Source organism: Mesoplodon mirus (assembly GCF_964341445.2).
Source record: "Mesoplodon mirus genome assembly, chromosome: 15".
NCBI classification, from domain to species: Eukaryota; Metazoa; Chordata; class Mammalia; order Artiodactyla; family Ziphiidae; genus Mesoplodon; species Mesoplodon mirus.
This window is the reverse complement of record NC_138991.1, coordinates 23,995,562-24,008,158: the sequence shown is the minus strand read 5'-3', so window position 1 is coordinate 24,008,158 and position 12,597 is coordinate 23,995,562. Positions and strand designations below refer to the sequence as shown.

Genomic DNA, 12,597 nt, shown 5'->3' with positions numbered 1-12,597 from the left:
ACAGGAGAAAGGATAAATAAATTGTGATATAGTCATAAGATGGCATATTACAGAGCAGTGGAAATTAATGGACCTACACGGCAACATGAATGAATCATTAATATGTCAGGTAAAAAAAGCAAACTGCAGAGAAATACGAGCACTTCAATACTATTTCTATAAAGCTCAACTTATGCAAAATACCACTATATATTACTTAAGGATATATGCATATGTTGTGCAAGTATACAGAAATGTAAGGATATAAAAAATAGCAAATTCTGATTAGTGGTTACTTTGGTGGTGGGGCACGGGGGAGAGAGATGCAGTTGAGGAGGAGTACAGAGAGGGCTGCAATTATATTGGTAATATTTTATTTCTTATGCTGAGTAGTGGGGCCTTGTATGTTTGTAATAAAATTCAAGCGTGAATTAATTCTTCAAATATGAATTATTTCATAATATTTTTTTTACAAAAGGCAAGACAATATAATTGGCAGTGATTTAAGTCCTTTTGCTTTCCTGAGTCCCAGTCCAGGAAAACAAGGCCCCCATTCTCCTTCTAACTAGACCACTTTGACGAACTGGAAAAAACTTTGTTATTTCTATGCTGGTTTATAACAACTGAGAGGTGAGTATGGACACTCTTGCATATTTTCAGCTCAGAGACTGGGAGTCTGGTATGTGCCTAGGGTTTGCCCCAATTCTACTACGACATCTACTCTCCCTCCAAGAAACAGTACATAAAATAAAAAGTTAAAGTCCCCCCTCAGCCCTTTATCTAATCCCATTCCCCAGAGGTAATCTCTACAGATGGTACCCTTCCAGGCATTTTCCCTATGCATATATAAATACATAGATACACACATAAAGTTTTTTTAAAATATAAGAATGGAATTAAATATGGATTACTTGGACAGAAGTAAAAATTTTAAACTGAAAATATATGGAATTTTACTAGATGTATCATTTACTATGTAAATTGTTCTGCAGTTCCTTTTTTCATTTATCAGTGTCTCATGTCAACACATCAGTTCATAATGTGTCTTCTACCACAGTCTGTTACTTAAACTTCTATTTTTAATTCAACAAGAGATATATGATCACATTCTAGATGCAAAATTTTCAAACAATACAGACAGAGTGATAAAATCCTTCACAAAATAGAGTGAGAAAGCCTTTCACAAGATTGTCACCCCTAACGCATACACCAAACACACACACACACACACACGCACACACACACACATACACTTAATCTCAGGCCCCTCCCTGGAGATGAACTACTGCTATATTTGACGTCCATCTTTCCAGATTCCTTTACTCCCATAAAGAAATAGGTTGTTTAGTTGTTGTGTGCGTGGCTGACACATAAATGGTTCTAAACTGTACATAATATTCTGTAACTTACTCTTGGTAATTTATGCATATAATCACTATCTCACTGAGTCATCCATTAGCTGATATTTATTATTTATTATGCTATTATTTATGATGTGCACTGTTCCAGGCACAGTAGCAAATAAGATGGACAGCCTCTATCCTCATGGAGCTTACATTCTGATGGGACATTCAGACAATAAACATGTAAATGAATAAGTAAAATCATTTCAGGTAGTGCTAAGTAATATGATGAAAACAGAGTGGGCATTGGGCAGAAAGGGTTTTTTTAACAACTGCACGGTATCCCACAGTATAGATTAACATAGTTTGGGAGAGTGACTTTCAAATTTTTCTACTTGCTTCCTAGAGTAAGAAATAAACTTTACACTGCTACCCCATATCCACCATAGAAATATACACACACAGAACCAACACACACACATATACAACTGAACAAATATTTCATGAAATAATGTTTACCCTTATTAAGGGTGATGCACTGAAAACTTTTATACTGTTCTACGTCATTCTTTTATTATTTTTTTTAATTCCTTACATCTCTCTGAGCCTCAGTTTCCCCACCAGGAACATGCTGATCTCAACATCCTAGAATCTGCTCTAAGTTGATGCCCCACCCCCTGACTCAGCGAAGGCAGGACTTCTCTCTGGCCCTTCTCCCCCTTTTCCGCTCCCTGTTCCTCAGAAGTGGCCAGGGAAAAGGGAAAAGGCAGGTCCCTGCAGGCAGGAGAGTGTGATTCAGGGTGGGGCAGAGGGAGGGAAAGAGAGAGGCCCGCCTCCTAGTAGGAAATGAGACTGGGTAAGAATAACACTTTATAAGCCTGCTGACCTCTTTCTCTTCCCATGCCCTGGCCACCTTCCAGCCTCCTCCGTCCAGTCTCCTCCCCTCCCAGACAGTCCTCACTTCTTTTTCCCCTAGGCTGCAGTCAGCCTGAGCCCCCAGCCTGCCAGAGCCAAGAGCCCAGGTGGGGTAGAGAACCTCAGCTACAGGATGTTGACAACAGTGCTGCCCCTGCTGCCACTACTGCTCCTGCCCCGCTGGGCCCTCTGTAGCCAGGAAGCCTCAGATGGTGAGTCCAGGGCACATCTCGTGCCCCGGGATGGTTCTGGAGACTCTCAGCCTGTCTGGGTACACAGGCAAGACCAGAGGGGAGCTTATCCCACAGTGTCTGTGTCTGCAGCCGGCTGGATCTCTCCAGGGGGCAGGCAGGTCCTGGGGACTGGTTCGTGTCCCAAAGCCAAGGTGAGGAAGCATAGTTCAGCCCCTGGGAAGGGGGAGATGCAGGAGGCTGGGGGGAAACAAGAACGGAAAAATGGGAAAGGGGCTTGTAGAAAGGGTGAGAGAATTAGCCATGGGGAGAGAGGAAAGATGGGGTGAAGTCTGGAGAGGGAGGTCTGGGGGTGATGGTGGATGGAGGTGAGTTTAGGGAAGATGGGAAGAGACTTAGGGATGAGACGAGAGATGGAAGGAATGAGAGACACTGGGAGAACTGATGGGAGACTTGGGGAAAGACTGGGGCTGAGACCTGTGAGGCAGAAGAGGAGACTAGAGAAGGTGGAGGAAGACTGGGGGCAGCTGGTGAGGAAACGCAGGGGAGAGACAAGCTGCGGTTGATGGGAGAACTTGTGAGAGATCAGGCTGCCACGGTGGCTCCATTTAAGCAGGGAAGGGGAGTTACTGCCTTGCACTGTAATTGCACAGGGGCCTCGTCTCCCCTCTCCCACAGCCTCTGTAGCTTCAGTCTCCCCCTCAGAGAGGGAGCAAATAATAACCAGTATTCAGTCAGTGCTCACTATGCTTAAGACGTGTATTGACTCATTTCACTCCCACAAAATCTTTACAAGGTGGGTGCTATTATTACCTCCATTTTACAAAGGAGGAGACTGGTCAAAGCAGTTAAGAACCTTGCCTGGGGGTGACCCACAGAGCAATACTCATTCACATCTGCAGACACAGAGCACAACTTCTCAGAGGCAAACGTGGACGAGACACACGCCCCCACGGAGATTTACAACGCCAGACTCATTCCCCCCTCAGACATTCTCTGGGCACCAACTCCATGCCGGGCCCTAAGTAGGTGTAGGAGGCAGAGATAACCAGACATGATTCTGTAGCCTATAGGAATGGAAGCCTGTGTGTTTGGAGACAGTTATGCAGAATCTGGGATCGCTGAAACTGACCCACTGTGTCTGGGAGGGTAAAGAGGAGAAGCATTAGGAAAACTTCTTCAAGGGGAGGGCAACAGAGCTGGGTCTTAGAGCATGAACAGAAGTTTGCCAGGAGGCACAGCAACCCTGGCATGCTATTCACATGTTACCTGAAAGGCAGCATGACGGACTCCAAGTACTTTGAGGTACTATCTAAGCACAGGGAAGAGGCCAAAAAAGGCAGGTGGGGCCCAGTCTCCGGCAGCCTTGAATGTCAGGCTAAAGACTTTGGACTTGATTCTATGGACAGATATCCTATGGGGAGACAGTATAGTTGAGTGGCTAAGAGTGCTGGGCTCAGACTGCCTGCATGCGAACCTTGACTCTGCTATGCCACTTTCACCTGTTTTCCACATGGACTGGGGTTAATAACAGTAGCTACTGCATCAAGTTAATGGAAGGAAGGCACAAATAAGACAATGCTGCATGTAAAGTACAGTGCCCAGGCCATAATAAGCACCTAATGGCTATTACTATTGTTGTTGTTGATAGGGGACTGTGTCCCTAGAGGATTTTTAAGCAGAAGGACATAATCTTATTTCTGGGCCAGGTGGAGGGCAGATTAGAAGGGGTGAGACTGAAAGATGAGTGGAGGGGGGATGAGGAAGGAAGTTACTACTCCAGGACAGATGAGAACCACTAAGGCCTGAAGTGGGGCAGTGGCAGAGGAGACAGGGAACGGGAGATGGAATTGGGACTTCATTGTAGGTCAGGATTTGTTAACCAACCGGAAATGGTGGGGGGAGGAAGGGGTGAGAGAGAGAAAGCAGACCAGAGTGGCTCTTCCACTGACCGTCTGGATTATCCTGGGGCAAGTGGCTCCTGCACTTCTAGCCTCAGTTTCCTCATCTGTAAAAACAAAGATAATAACCTCTGTCCTGCCTTCCTGGCAGGGTTCCTGAGAGCGTCAAATGGAAGGAAGGGTGGGAGGGCACTTTATGGTTTAGGAAGGGCCAAGAAGGTGGGCGGCCGACCTCTGGGTGAGGAGTTATTATCTCGGGTTACACGCCGACCCCTCCCACGCCGGCCTGGGCCCGACGCGCTGACTCCTGCCCCCAGGTCCGCGGTACCTCCACATGATCCAGGACTCCTACTTCCTCAACCCCTCTGAAGTGTGGCACCGGGGCAACGCGACGCTGGGGGAGGTCCTGACGCACGTTCTGGAAGGCCCGGGCAACAACGTCTCGATCCAACAGCTGCAGCCCTTTCAGGAGCCCGAGAGCTGGGCTCTCACAAAGAACAGCCTGAATCGCTACCTGCAGGAGTTCCTAGGCCTGGTGCAGGTGGTGCACCACGAGCGGGGCGTGGCCTGTGAGTGACGCACGCAGGGGCGGGGGCTGGCGAGGTGGGAGGCGCGGCCTATGGGCGGGACATAACTGGGGGGCGGGTCTGTGGAGGAACCGGGCGGGGCCAAGTTCTGGGATAGGTGTCCTTGCCGGGCGTGGTCTTTTTGCCTTTGCTGATTGCTGGGTGGGAGATTGAGGCTGGAGAAGAGTGGGGGTCCTAGCTGACGTACTGTACTGTCCGTCAGGCCCTCTTCCTGCTGGCATGACCTCGGGGTAGCCCCTGTTAAGAGGCCCTGTCCTGATCTACCCTGCACCCTGAAAGCTCACTTCCCCCTGGCGGACACGCCCCGAAACCTGACACCCTTCCACATAGCCCCCTGACCCTGAATCCCCCATCTACAGTTCCTCTGACCATTCGCTGCTTCCTGGGATGTGAGCTGCCTCCTGAGGGCTTGAAAGCCCGTGTCTTCTTCGAAGTGGCTGTGAATGGGAGCTCCTTTTTGAGTTTCCAACCGAAGACAGCCTCATGGACAGCAGGGCCTCAGGCACCTTCCAATGTGATCACCTACGCCATGGAGCAGCTCAACAAGTACAATCGTACTCGGTACGAACTGCGGGAATTTCTGCAGGACACCTGTGTGCAGTACGTGCAGAAGCACATCACCGGGAACAACTCGAAAGGTATGGTGGGATCGGGGAGGGTCCTGTGTGTTGGGTGGGTTCCAGGCAAATGCGTGGACCTGAAGGATGGATACCTTGAGCAACAGGAGGCCCAAGGCTGGCGGTTTGGGACAGAGTACACACACCTTCCGTAAATTGGTGAACTAGCCCTCCCTGCCCCGCTTCCTTTGGGGAAGGAATCCCTTGGGGTTCGATTCAAACCATGGACTCCTTGGGGGTATGTTCTTCAAGCTAACTCTCCGCATGTTCTGCAGGAAGCCAAGTAGGCCGCTCCTACACTTCGCTGGTCCTGGGCATCCTGGTCGGCTGTTTCATCATCACTGGAGTGGCTGTAGGCATCTTCCTGTGCACAGGTGGACGGCGGCGGTGTTAATTACTCTCCAGCCCTCTCTGAAAAAGAACTAGACTGATGGGGCCTGGCAAAGGAAGATCTCAGCTCAGTGCAAAACTGTGCAGATTCTCCATCTGGGACATTATACTCCAGAAGATTTAGAATGGCAGCTCATTTCTTCTCCGAGACCCGCCCACCAAGAGTTTGAGGAAGGGGAGGGGAGGAGCCTAGGTAGACAGGGTAGTTGGTTTGCTAAGAACCTAAGAACTGGCAACTTCACTGAACTGGTCTGAGAAGTGAATGCTTATCTATGTTTGTGGAAAACAGATGATGGAGTTGGGGAGACGGAGGTGGTCTGTGGCTCACCCATCTTCCAAAGACAGAATCACCTGAGGCGTTCAAAACACATAACCAAATAAAACAAGTCATCCACAACCCTAACAACCAACATTCAGTGCTTCTGGGTATGTTGGACTTGGGAAGGGACACTGGTATTATACAATAGAGGTAGAAATAACCAGAGAAATGATGGAAGTGTGCAATCGAAGTCATATGGGAGCAAGGAATTATTAATTAATCAATTAATAATAACATTAATAAAATTCCTTACTTATGAATACAGCATTATTATTTCCTCTACTTGGCAAAACTTTGGGGAAAGTAGCCTATACCCTTGGCTTCTGCTTCCTCACCACCCACTCTCTCTTCAGCCCACTGCAATCTGACTTCTCTGTAAACTGCTCTAAGATCATCAATGACCTCTAATTGTGAAACCTTCATCTTCCATGATATCTGCAACATTTCACTTTGTGGACTAGGACTCTCTTTTTACCCCAACTTCTGAGACAGCATACTTCTCATCTTTAAAAAACTGTTCTGGCTGCTCAATCAATCCCTTTGCCTATGTCATCTTCCTCAATTTACCTTTGAAATGTTGACTTCCTTAGAATTCCTTTTTTTGGCTCCTTTTGTTCCCCTTTAAACTGTACCCTTTCTGGTGACCTACTAACTTCCATGACTTCAGATACTGTCCCTGTTTTACCTCTATGAGCCAGGCATTTAACTTCTTCAAGTCTTAGTTTCTTCATAAACGAAAGGTATAATAAAATATACTAAAAGGGTATAATAAAAACAATACCTATCTCATAGAGGCATTATAAGTATTAAATGAGATAATATATATAAGGTAACATATATATACTCAATAAAGATAGCCCTTGCTGCTGACCTCCAGACCCCCCCATTTGCCTTGCTTCTTGAAAATCATCTGTACCTTAATATTTTGCAGACATTTCAGAGTCAACATGTTCAAAATGAAATTCCATATCTGTCTCCCCAAACCTGGTCTCCCTCTTCTGTTTACTCTCAGTTAAACAGAATTACCATCAAATTATATCAATGTAGAGACCTCACTGTTAACCTTTATTTACTCCCTTTTTATCCCAACCTATAAAATACAATATCTGTAGAATCCTCTCCCTCCTTTCCACTCTATTGCTTTTGTTCAAGATGTCATAATTCATCTCTTTCTCTCTGGTAGGCACAGAGGTGTACCACCCAGTTCTGCCTTCAAGAAAAGATGTGTTGTTCAGCTACAGGAAGTATAGTCAGCAGATAGCCTCTAGCTGCTTCAGTTCCTTTAGGGTCTGCCTCACCCACAGAGAACAGTCCTGCACAAGGTCATGCTCATCCTGGGGCTGTCTTCATCCAGTGCCTGAATGAAGCAGGGGGTATAAAGTTTCAGCCATTCTGACCCACTGTATTTCTGATGAGCTGTGTTCATTCCAGAGCTCCTCACCAGGTTGGCTGGGTCTTTATTGGATCTACACTACAGTCTGATTTCTTCCTCTATTCAATCCTGCTTCCTCCCCGTAGTTAATAATATCTCGCATCTCAAACCCTGTCTTGGCATCTGCTTCCAGAAGGCCCAACCTGTGATTGACAATCTCGCTCTCTGTCTATCTCCAAATTGAGAAAGTCTATCAATCTTTTGACTGGACCATGGCAATAGCTCTTCCTCATTTTTCTCCTGGTCTCTAATTTCTCTAATCCTCTACATGGCAATAAAAATATATACTTCTGATTATGTCATTGTTCTGTTTTTCCAATTTCCCATATTTATTGAGCTAAATTCAGAATCTGCAAAATGACTGTCAAGGCCTTGTAAAATCTGGCCCCATCTTACTTTTCAAATTTTTTTCCCTACCACTTCTCTTCACCCGACTGTGCTTTAGATTTACCAATTTTAAAAGCATATTTTTATTTTTGTTTTATTTATTTATTTATTTATTTTTTATGGTACGTGGGCCTCTCACTGTTGTGGCCTCTCCCGTTGTGGAGCACAGGCTCCGGACGCGCAGGCTCAGCGGCCATGGCTCACGGGCCCAGCAGCTCCGCAGCACGTGGGATCCTCCCGGACCGGGGCATGAACCCGTGTCCCCTGCATTGGCAGGCGGACTCTCAACCACTGCGCCACCAGGGAAGCTCTTAAAAGCATATTTTTAAATGACAGAAGTAATACAACAACAGTAGCAACAGAGAGGTTTACAAAGAGAAAAGTGAAAGACCCCTGCTTTCCCCTTCTCCCCAAAACCTTACCTCAAAGTTATGCCAAGACTCTTAGTTGCAAGCAACAGAAATCAGCTCTGCCAACTTAAGGGGGAAATAAATATATCAGAAGGCTATCAAGTAATCCTCAGAGTTTGGGGGAAGGCCAGCTAATCAAGCTCAGAAAATAGAACCAGGGATGACAAAGTCACAGCACAGGAATGGTCTAATTAAGGATACCACAGCTGAAACCACTACCTTCATCACCACTGCATGGTGCCATCTTAAATGAATACTACCCTGTCCCTTGTGTCTTACACTATTTGTTCAAGATTCAAGGTCCTGATGGAAGCATTCAAATGGTCACGCCTAGATCATGTTGCCTTTGCCATAGTTATAAGGAGGTGGTGGGGAGGGAAACTTTAAGTATCTTTGGTTTCTTTGAATTAAAACTCATGCCTTCATGTTCTAGAATTTATGCTTTTTCTAGTCTTTCTAAAACTAAGGGAATCAGAGGAATCTGAGGGGGAAGGGGTGGGATTTGTGTATGGGTAAGATATGACCATGCACAGATAGGAAACATAGACGGAATAGCTTAAATAATGGCATAGAGTTAGAAAAAAGCAGAGTAAATTTTAGGAAGGATAACCAGCCCAGTGGGACTGGAGAATGGAAGAATGGTGGAAAATGAGACTGGAAATCAGGCTGGGGTTTCATTGTACTGGGCCGCTAAAGCCTGGTGAAAGAGTGTGTTTTTTAGGTGGTAAAAACCTGGGGAATTATTAAAGCTGGTTGGATAGAAAACTGCTGAAGTCTTCTTTCCCCTTCCAGCTGCGTTGCATTTTTCTTTTGGCTGCGCCCTGCTGCATGTGGGATCTTATTTCCCTGACCAGGGATGGAACCGCGCCCCCTGCAGTGAAAGTGCGGAGTCTTAACCACTGGACCACCAGGGAAGTTCTCAGCTACATTGTAAAAAAGAGGCTTCAGATAGACTGAGACCCATCGACCCCAAGCTTAAGGACCTTGCCTCAGCACTGTTCAGATCAAGACTAGACTAGGCCTGGGACTTCCCTGGTGGGACAGTGGTTAAGACTCCGTGCTCCCAATGCAGGGGGCTCAGGTTCAATCCCTGGTCTGAGAACTAGATCCCACACGCATGACACAACTAAGAGTTTGCATGCCACAACTAAGGAGCCAGCAAGCCTCAACTAAGGAGCCCACAAGCTACAACTAAGGAGCCCGCCTGCTGCAACTAAACCTGGCGCAACCAAATAAATAAATTAAATATATTTTTAAAAATTCTAGACTAGGCCTTCTCCCAAGTTAGGGAGCAAAAGGGAAAGGAGAATGTGGGAAGAAGTCAGCCTGGAAAAGAGTGAAATCTTGGGCTTCCCTGGTGGCGCAGTGGTTGAGAGTCTGCTTGCCAATACAGGGGACATGGGTTCGTGCCCTGGTCCGGGAAGATCCTACATGCCGCGAAGCGGCTGGGCCCGTGAGCCATGGCCACTGAGCCTGCGCGTCCGGAGCCTGTGCTCCGCAACGGGAGAGGCCACAACAGTGAGAGGCCCACGTACCGCAAAAAAAAAAAAAAAGTGAAATCTTGGAGAGTGAGTCAGATGTACTCAGGCTCTGAAATACTACACCACCCCATTTCATCAATGCTGGAACCGCGGTATTTCAGACCTTCACCAACTCTAACTTAACCTATTAGAATCAGAGCTTACTCTCTTTTAGTCCTCTCAAAAAGTTGCCATCAGAATGTTTTTTCTAAAACATGCTAGTCTTCTGCTCAGAATTGTTTAGTTATTCCATTGTCTATAGGATAAAATTTAAACTCCTTAGTATGGAGTTCAAGACCATCCACAATCCAGCACCAACCTATCTTTTCTCTGACTTCGTCTTCAACCCCTCTGTCTTAGTCTGTTCAGACTGGTTGGCTTAAACAACAAGCATTTATTTCTCACAGTTCTGGAAGCTAGGAAGTCCAAGATTGAGATGCTGGCATATTCGGTGTTTGATGAGGGCTCACTTCTTGGTTCACAGGTAGCCATATTCTCAGTGTCCTCATAAGGTGGAAGGCAGGAGGGAGCTCTCCAGGGTCTCTTCTTTAAGGGTACTTATCCCATTCATGAGTGTTCTACCCTCATAACCTAAGCACCTCCCAAAGGCCCCACCTCCAAATATCATCACATTGGGGATTAGGTTTCGACAGATGAACTGGGGAGGTGAGCACAAACATTCAGTCTATAGTACCCTTCCTCTCTCTCAACGTACCTTCTAGCCGCTCCAAACCACCTTTGTTTTCTCCAACATACCTTGTCCTTTCTGGTCATGCCATTTCATGTCATATTTTTTTCTCTCCCTGGCAAACTCCTATTCAACAATAATAGTTGCAGAGTCCAATACTCCATTTTTAATAATGGCAGAAAATCAATGACACAGAAGACTTGAACAACACTATAAAAACCAACTAGACACATCTATAGGATACTCCATCGAACAACAGCAGAATATACATTCTTTTCAAGCACACATGGACAATTTTCAAGGACAGATCATGTGTTAGGCCATGAAACAAGTCTTAATATTTTAAAAAGAAAGTCATTAAAGGCATGTTCTCTGAGCACAGTGGAATTAAATTAGAAATCAACAATAAAAGGAAATTTGGAAAATTCACAAATTTGCATGTAAACAACACATTCCTAAATTTTAAAATGGGTCAAAAAAATTATGAGGTAAACTAGAAAATAGTTTGAGGTGAGTGAAAACAAAAACTCAACATATGAAAACTTATGAGATGTAGCTAGATTAATTAGAGATGGGGGAAATGTATAGGTTTAAGTGCCTATATTAAAAAAGAAGAAATATCTCAAATCAATAACCTAACCTTCCACCTAAAGAAGCTAGAAAAATAGGAGCAACCTAAACCTAAATCAAGCAGGAGAATGGAAGTAATAAGAATTAGAGCAGATAAGTGAAATAGAGACTAAAAAAACAATAAAGAAAATCAACAAAATGAAAAGATGATTTTTGAAAAGATAAACAAATTTGACAAAACTTTAGCTAGACTTATCAAGAAAAAAAGAGAGAAGATCAAATTACAAATATCATTACAGAAATAAAAATGATTATAAGGGATACTACAAACAACTATATGCCAACGAATCAGACAACGTTGATGAAACTGACAAATTCCTAGAAAAACACAAACAATTAACGCAGACTAAGAAGAAGTAGAAAATCTAAATAGACTTATAACAAGATGTTGAATTAGTAATTTTAAACTTTCCACAAAGAAAAGCCCAGGCCCAAATTAATTCACTGGTGAATTCCACCACATTTAAAGAAGAATTAACATTAATCCTTGATAAACTCTTCCAAAAAACAGAAAAGGGAACACTCTCCAGGTCATTCTATGAGGCCAGTATTACTCTGAGACCAAAACCATATAGATAGATTATAAGACAACTACAAATATCTTACAGACACGAAAATCCTCAACAAATTCTAACAAATTGAATCCAACAACATATAAAAAGGATGATATACCGTGAACAAGGGAGATTTATACCAAGGATGCAAAATTGGCTCAATATATGAAAATCAGTCAGTGTAATACACCATATCAACAAAATAAAGGACAAAATCAACATGATCATCTCAGTAGATGCAGAAAAAGCATTTGTTATAATCCAGTACCCTGTATGATAAAAACACTCAACAAACTAGAAACAGAAGGGAACTTATTCAACCTGATAAATGTTATCTACAGAAAAACCCACAGCTAACACCATACTTAACCTTTTCCCTAAAATCAGAAACAAGACAAGAATTTCTGCTCTCCCTACTTTTTTTTCAACATTGTACTTGAGGTTCTAGCCTGAGCAATCAGGCAAGAGTAAAATCAGGCAAGATAAAAGGCACCTGTATTAGAAGGGAATAAGTAAAAGTATATCTATTCAGAAATGACATGATTTTATATATGGAAAATCCTAAAGAATGTACTAAAAAAACAATTAGAGCTAATAAACAAGTTTAGCAATGTTGCAGGATACAAGATCAATATATAAAAACCAATTGTAGGGAAAAGAATCTAAAAAAGAATAGATATATGTATATGTATAACTAAATCATTTTTCTGTACACCCAAAACTAACACAACATT

The 12,597-nt window shown here is 44.2% G+C and overlaps 1 protein-coding gene across 2 annotated transcripts; it reads left to right on the top strand.

Moving 5' to 3' along the window:
* Nucleotides 1-2,057: 2,057 nt before the first annotated feature.
* PROCR (protein C receptor) lies at nt 2,058-8,831 on the top strand. Of its 2 annotated transcripts, XM_082645404.1 has the most exons (5): nt 2,058-2,178; nt 2,299-2,449; nt 4,647-4,898; nt 5,276-5,554; nt 5,809-8,831. In XM_082645404.1, the coding sequence occupies exons 2-5, from the start codon at nt 2,371-2,373 to the stop codon at nt 5,925-5,927; spliced, it is 729 nt and encodes a 242-aa protein (XP_082501530.1). In that variant the 5' UTR covers nt 2,058-2,178; nt 2,299-2,370; the 3' UTR covers nt 5,928-8,831. The 2 variants fall into 2 exon arrangements, with proteins under 2 accessions (XP_082501530.1, XP_082501529.1); XM_082645403.1 differs by having other exon boundaries at nt 2,058-2,449.
* The last annotated feature ends 3,766 nt before the right edge of the window (nt 8,832-12,597 follow it).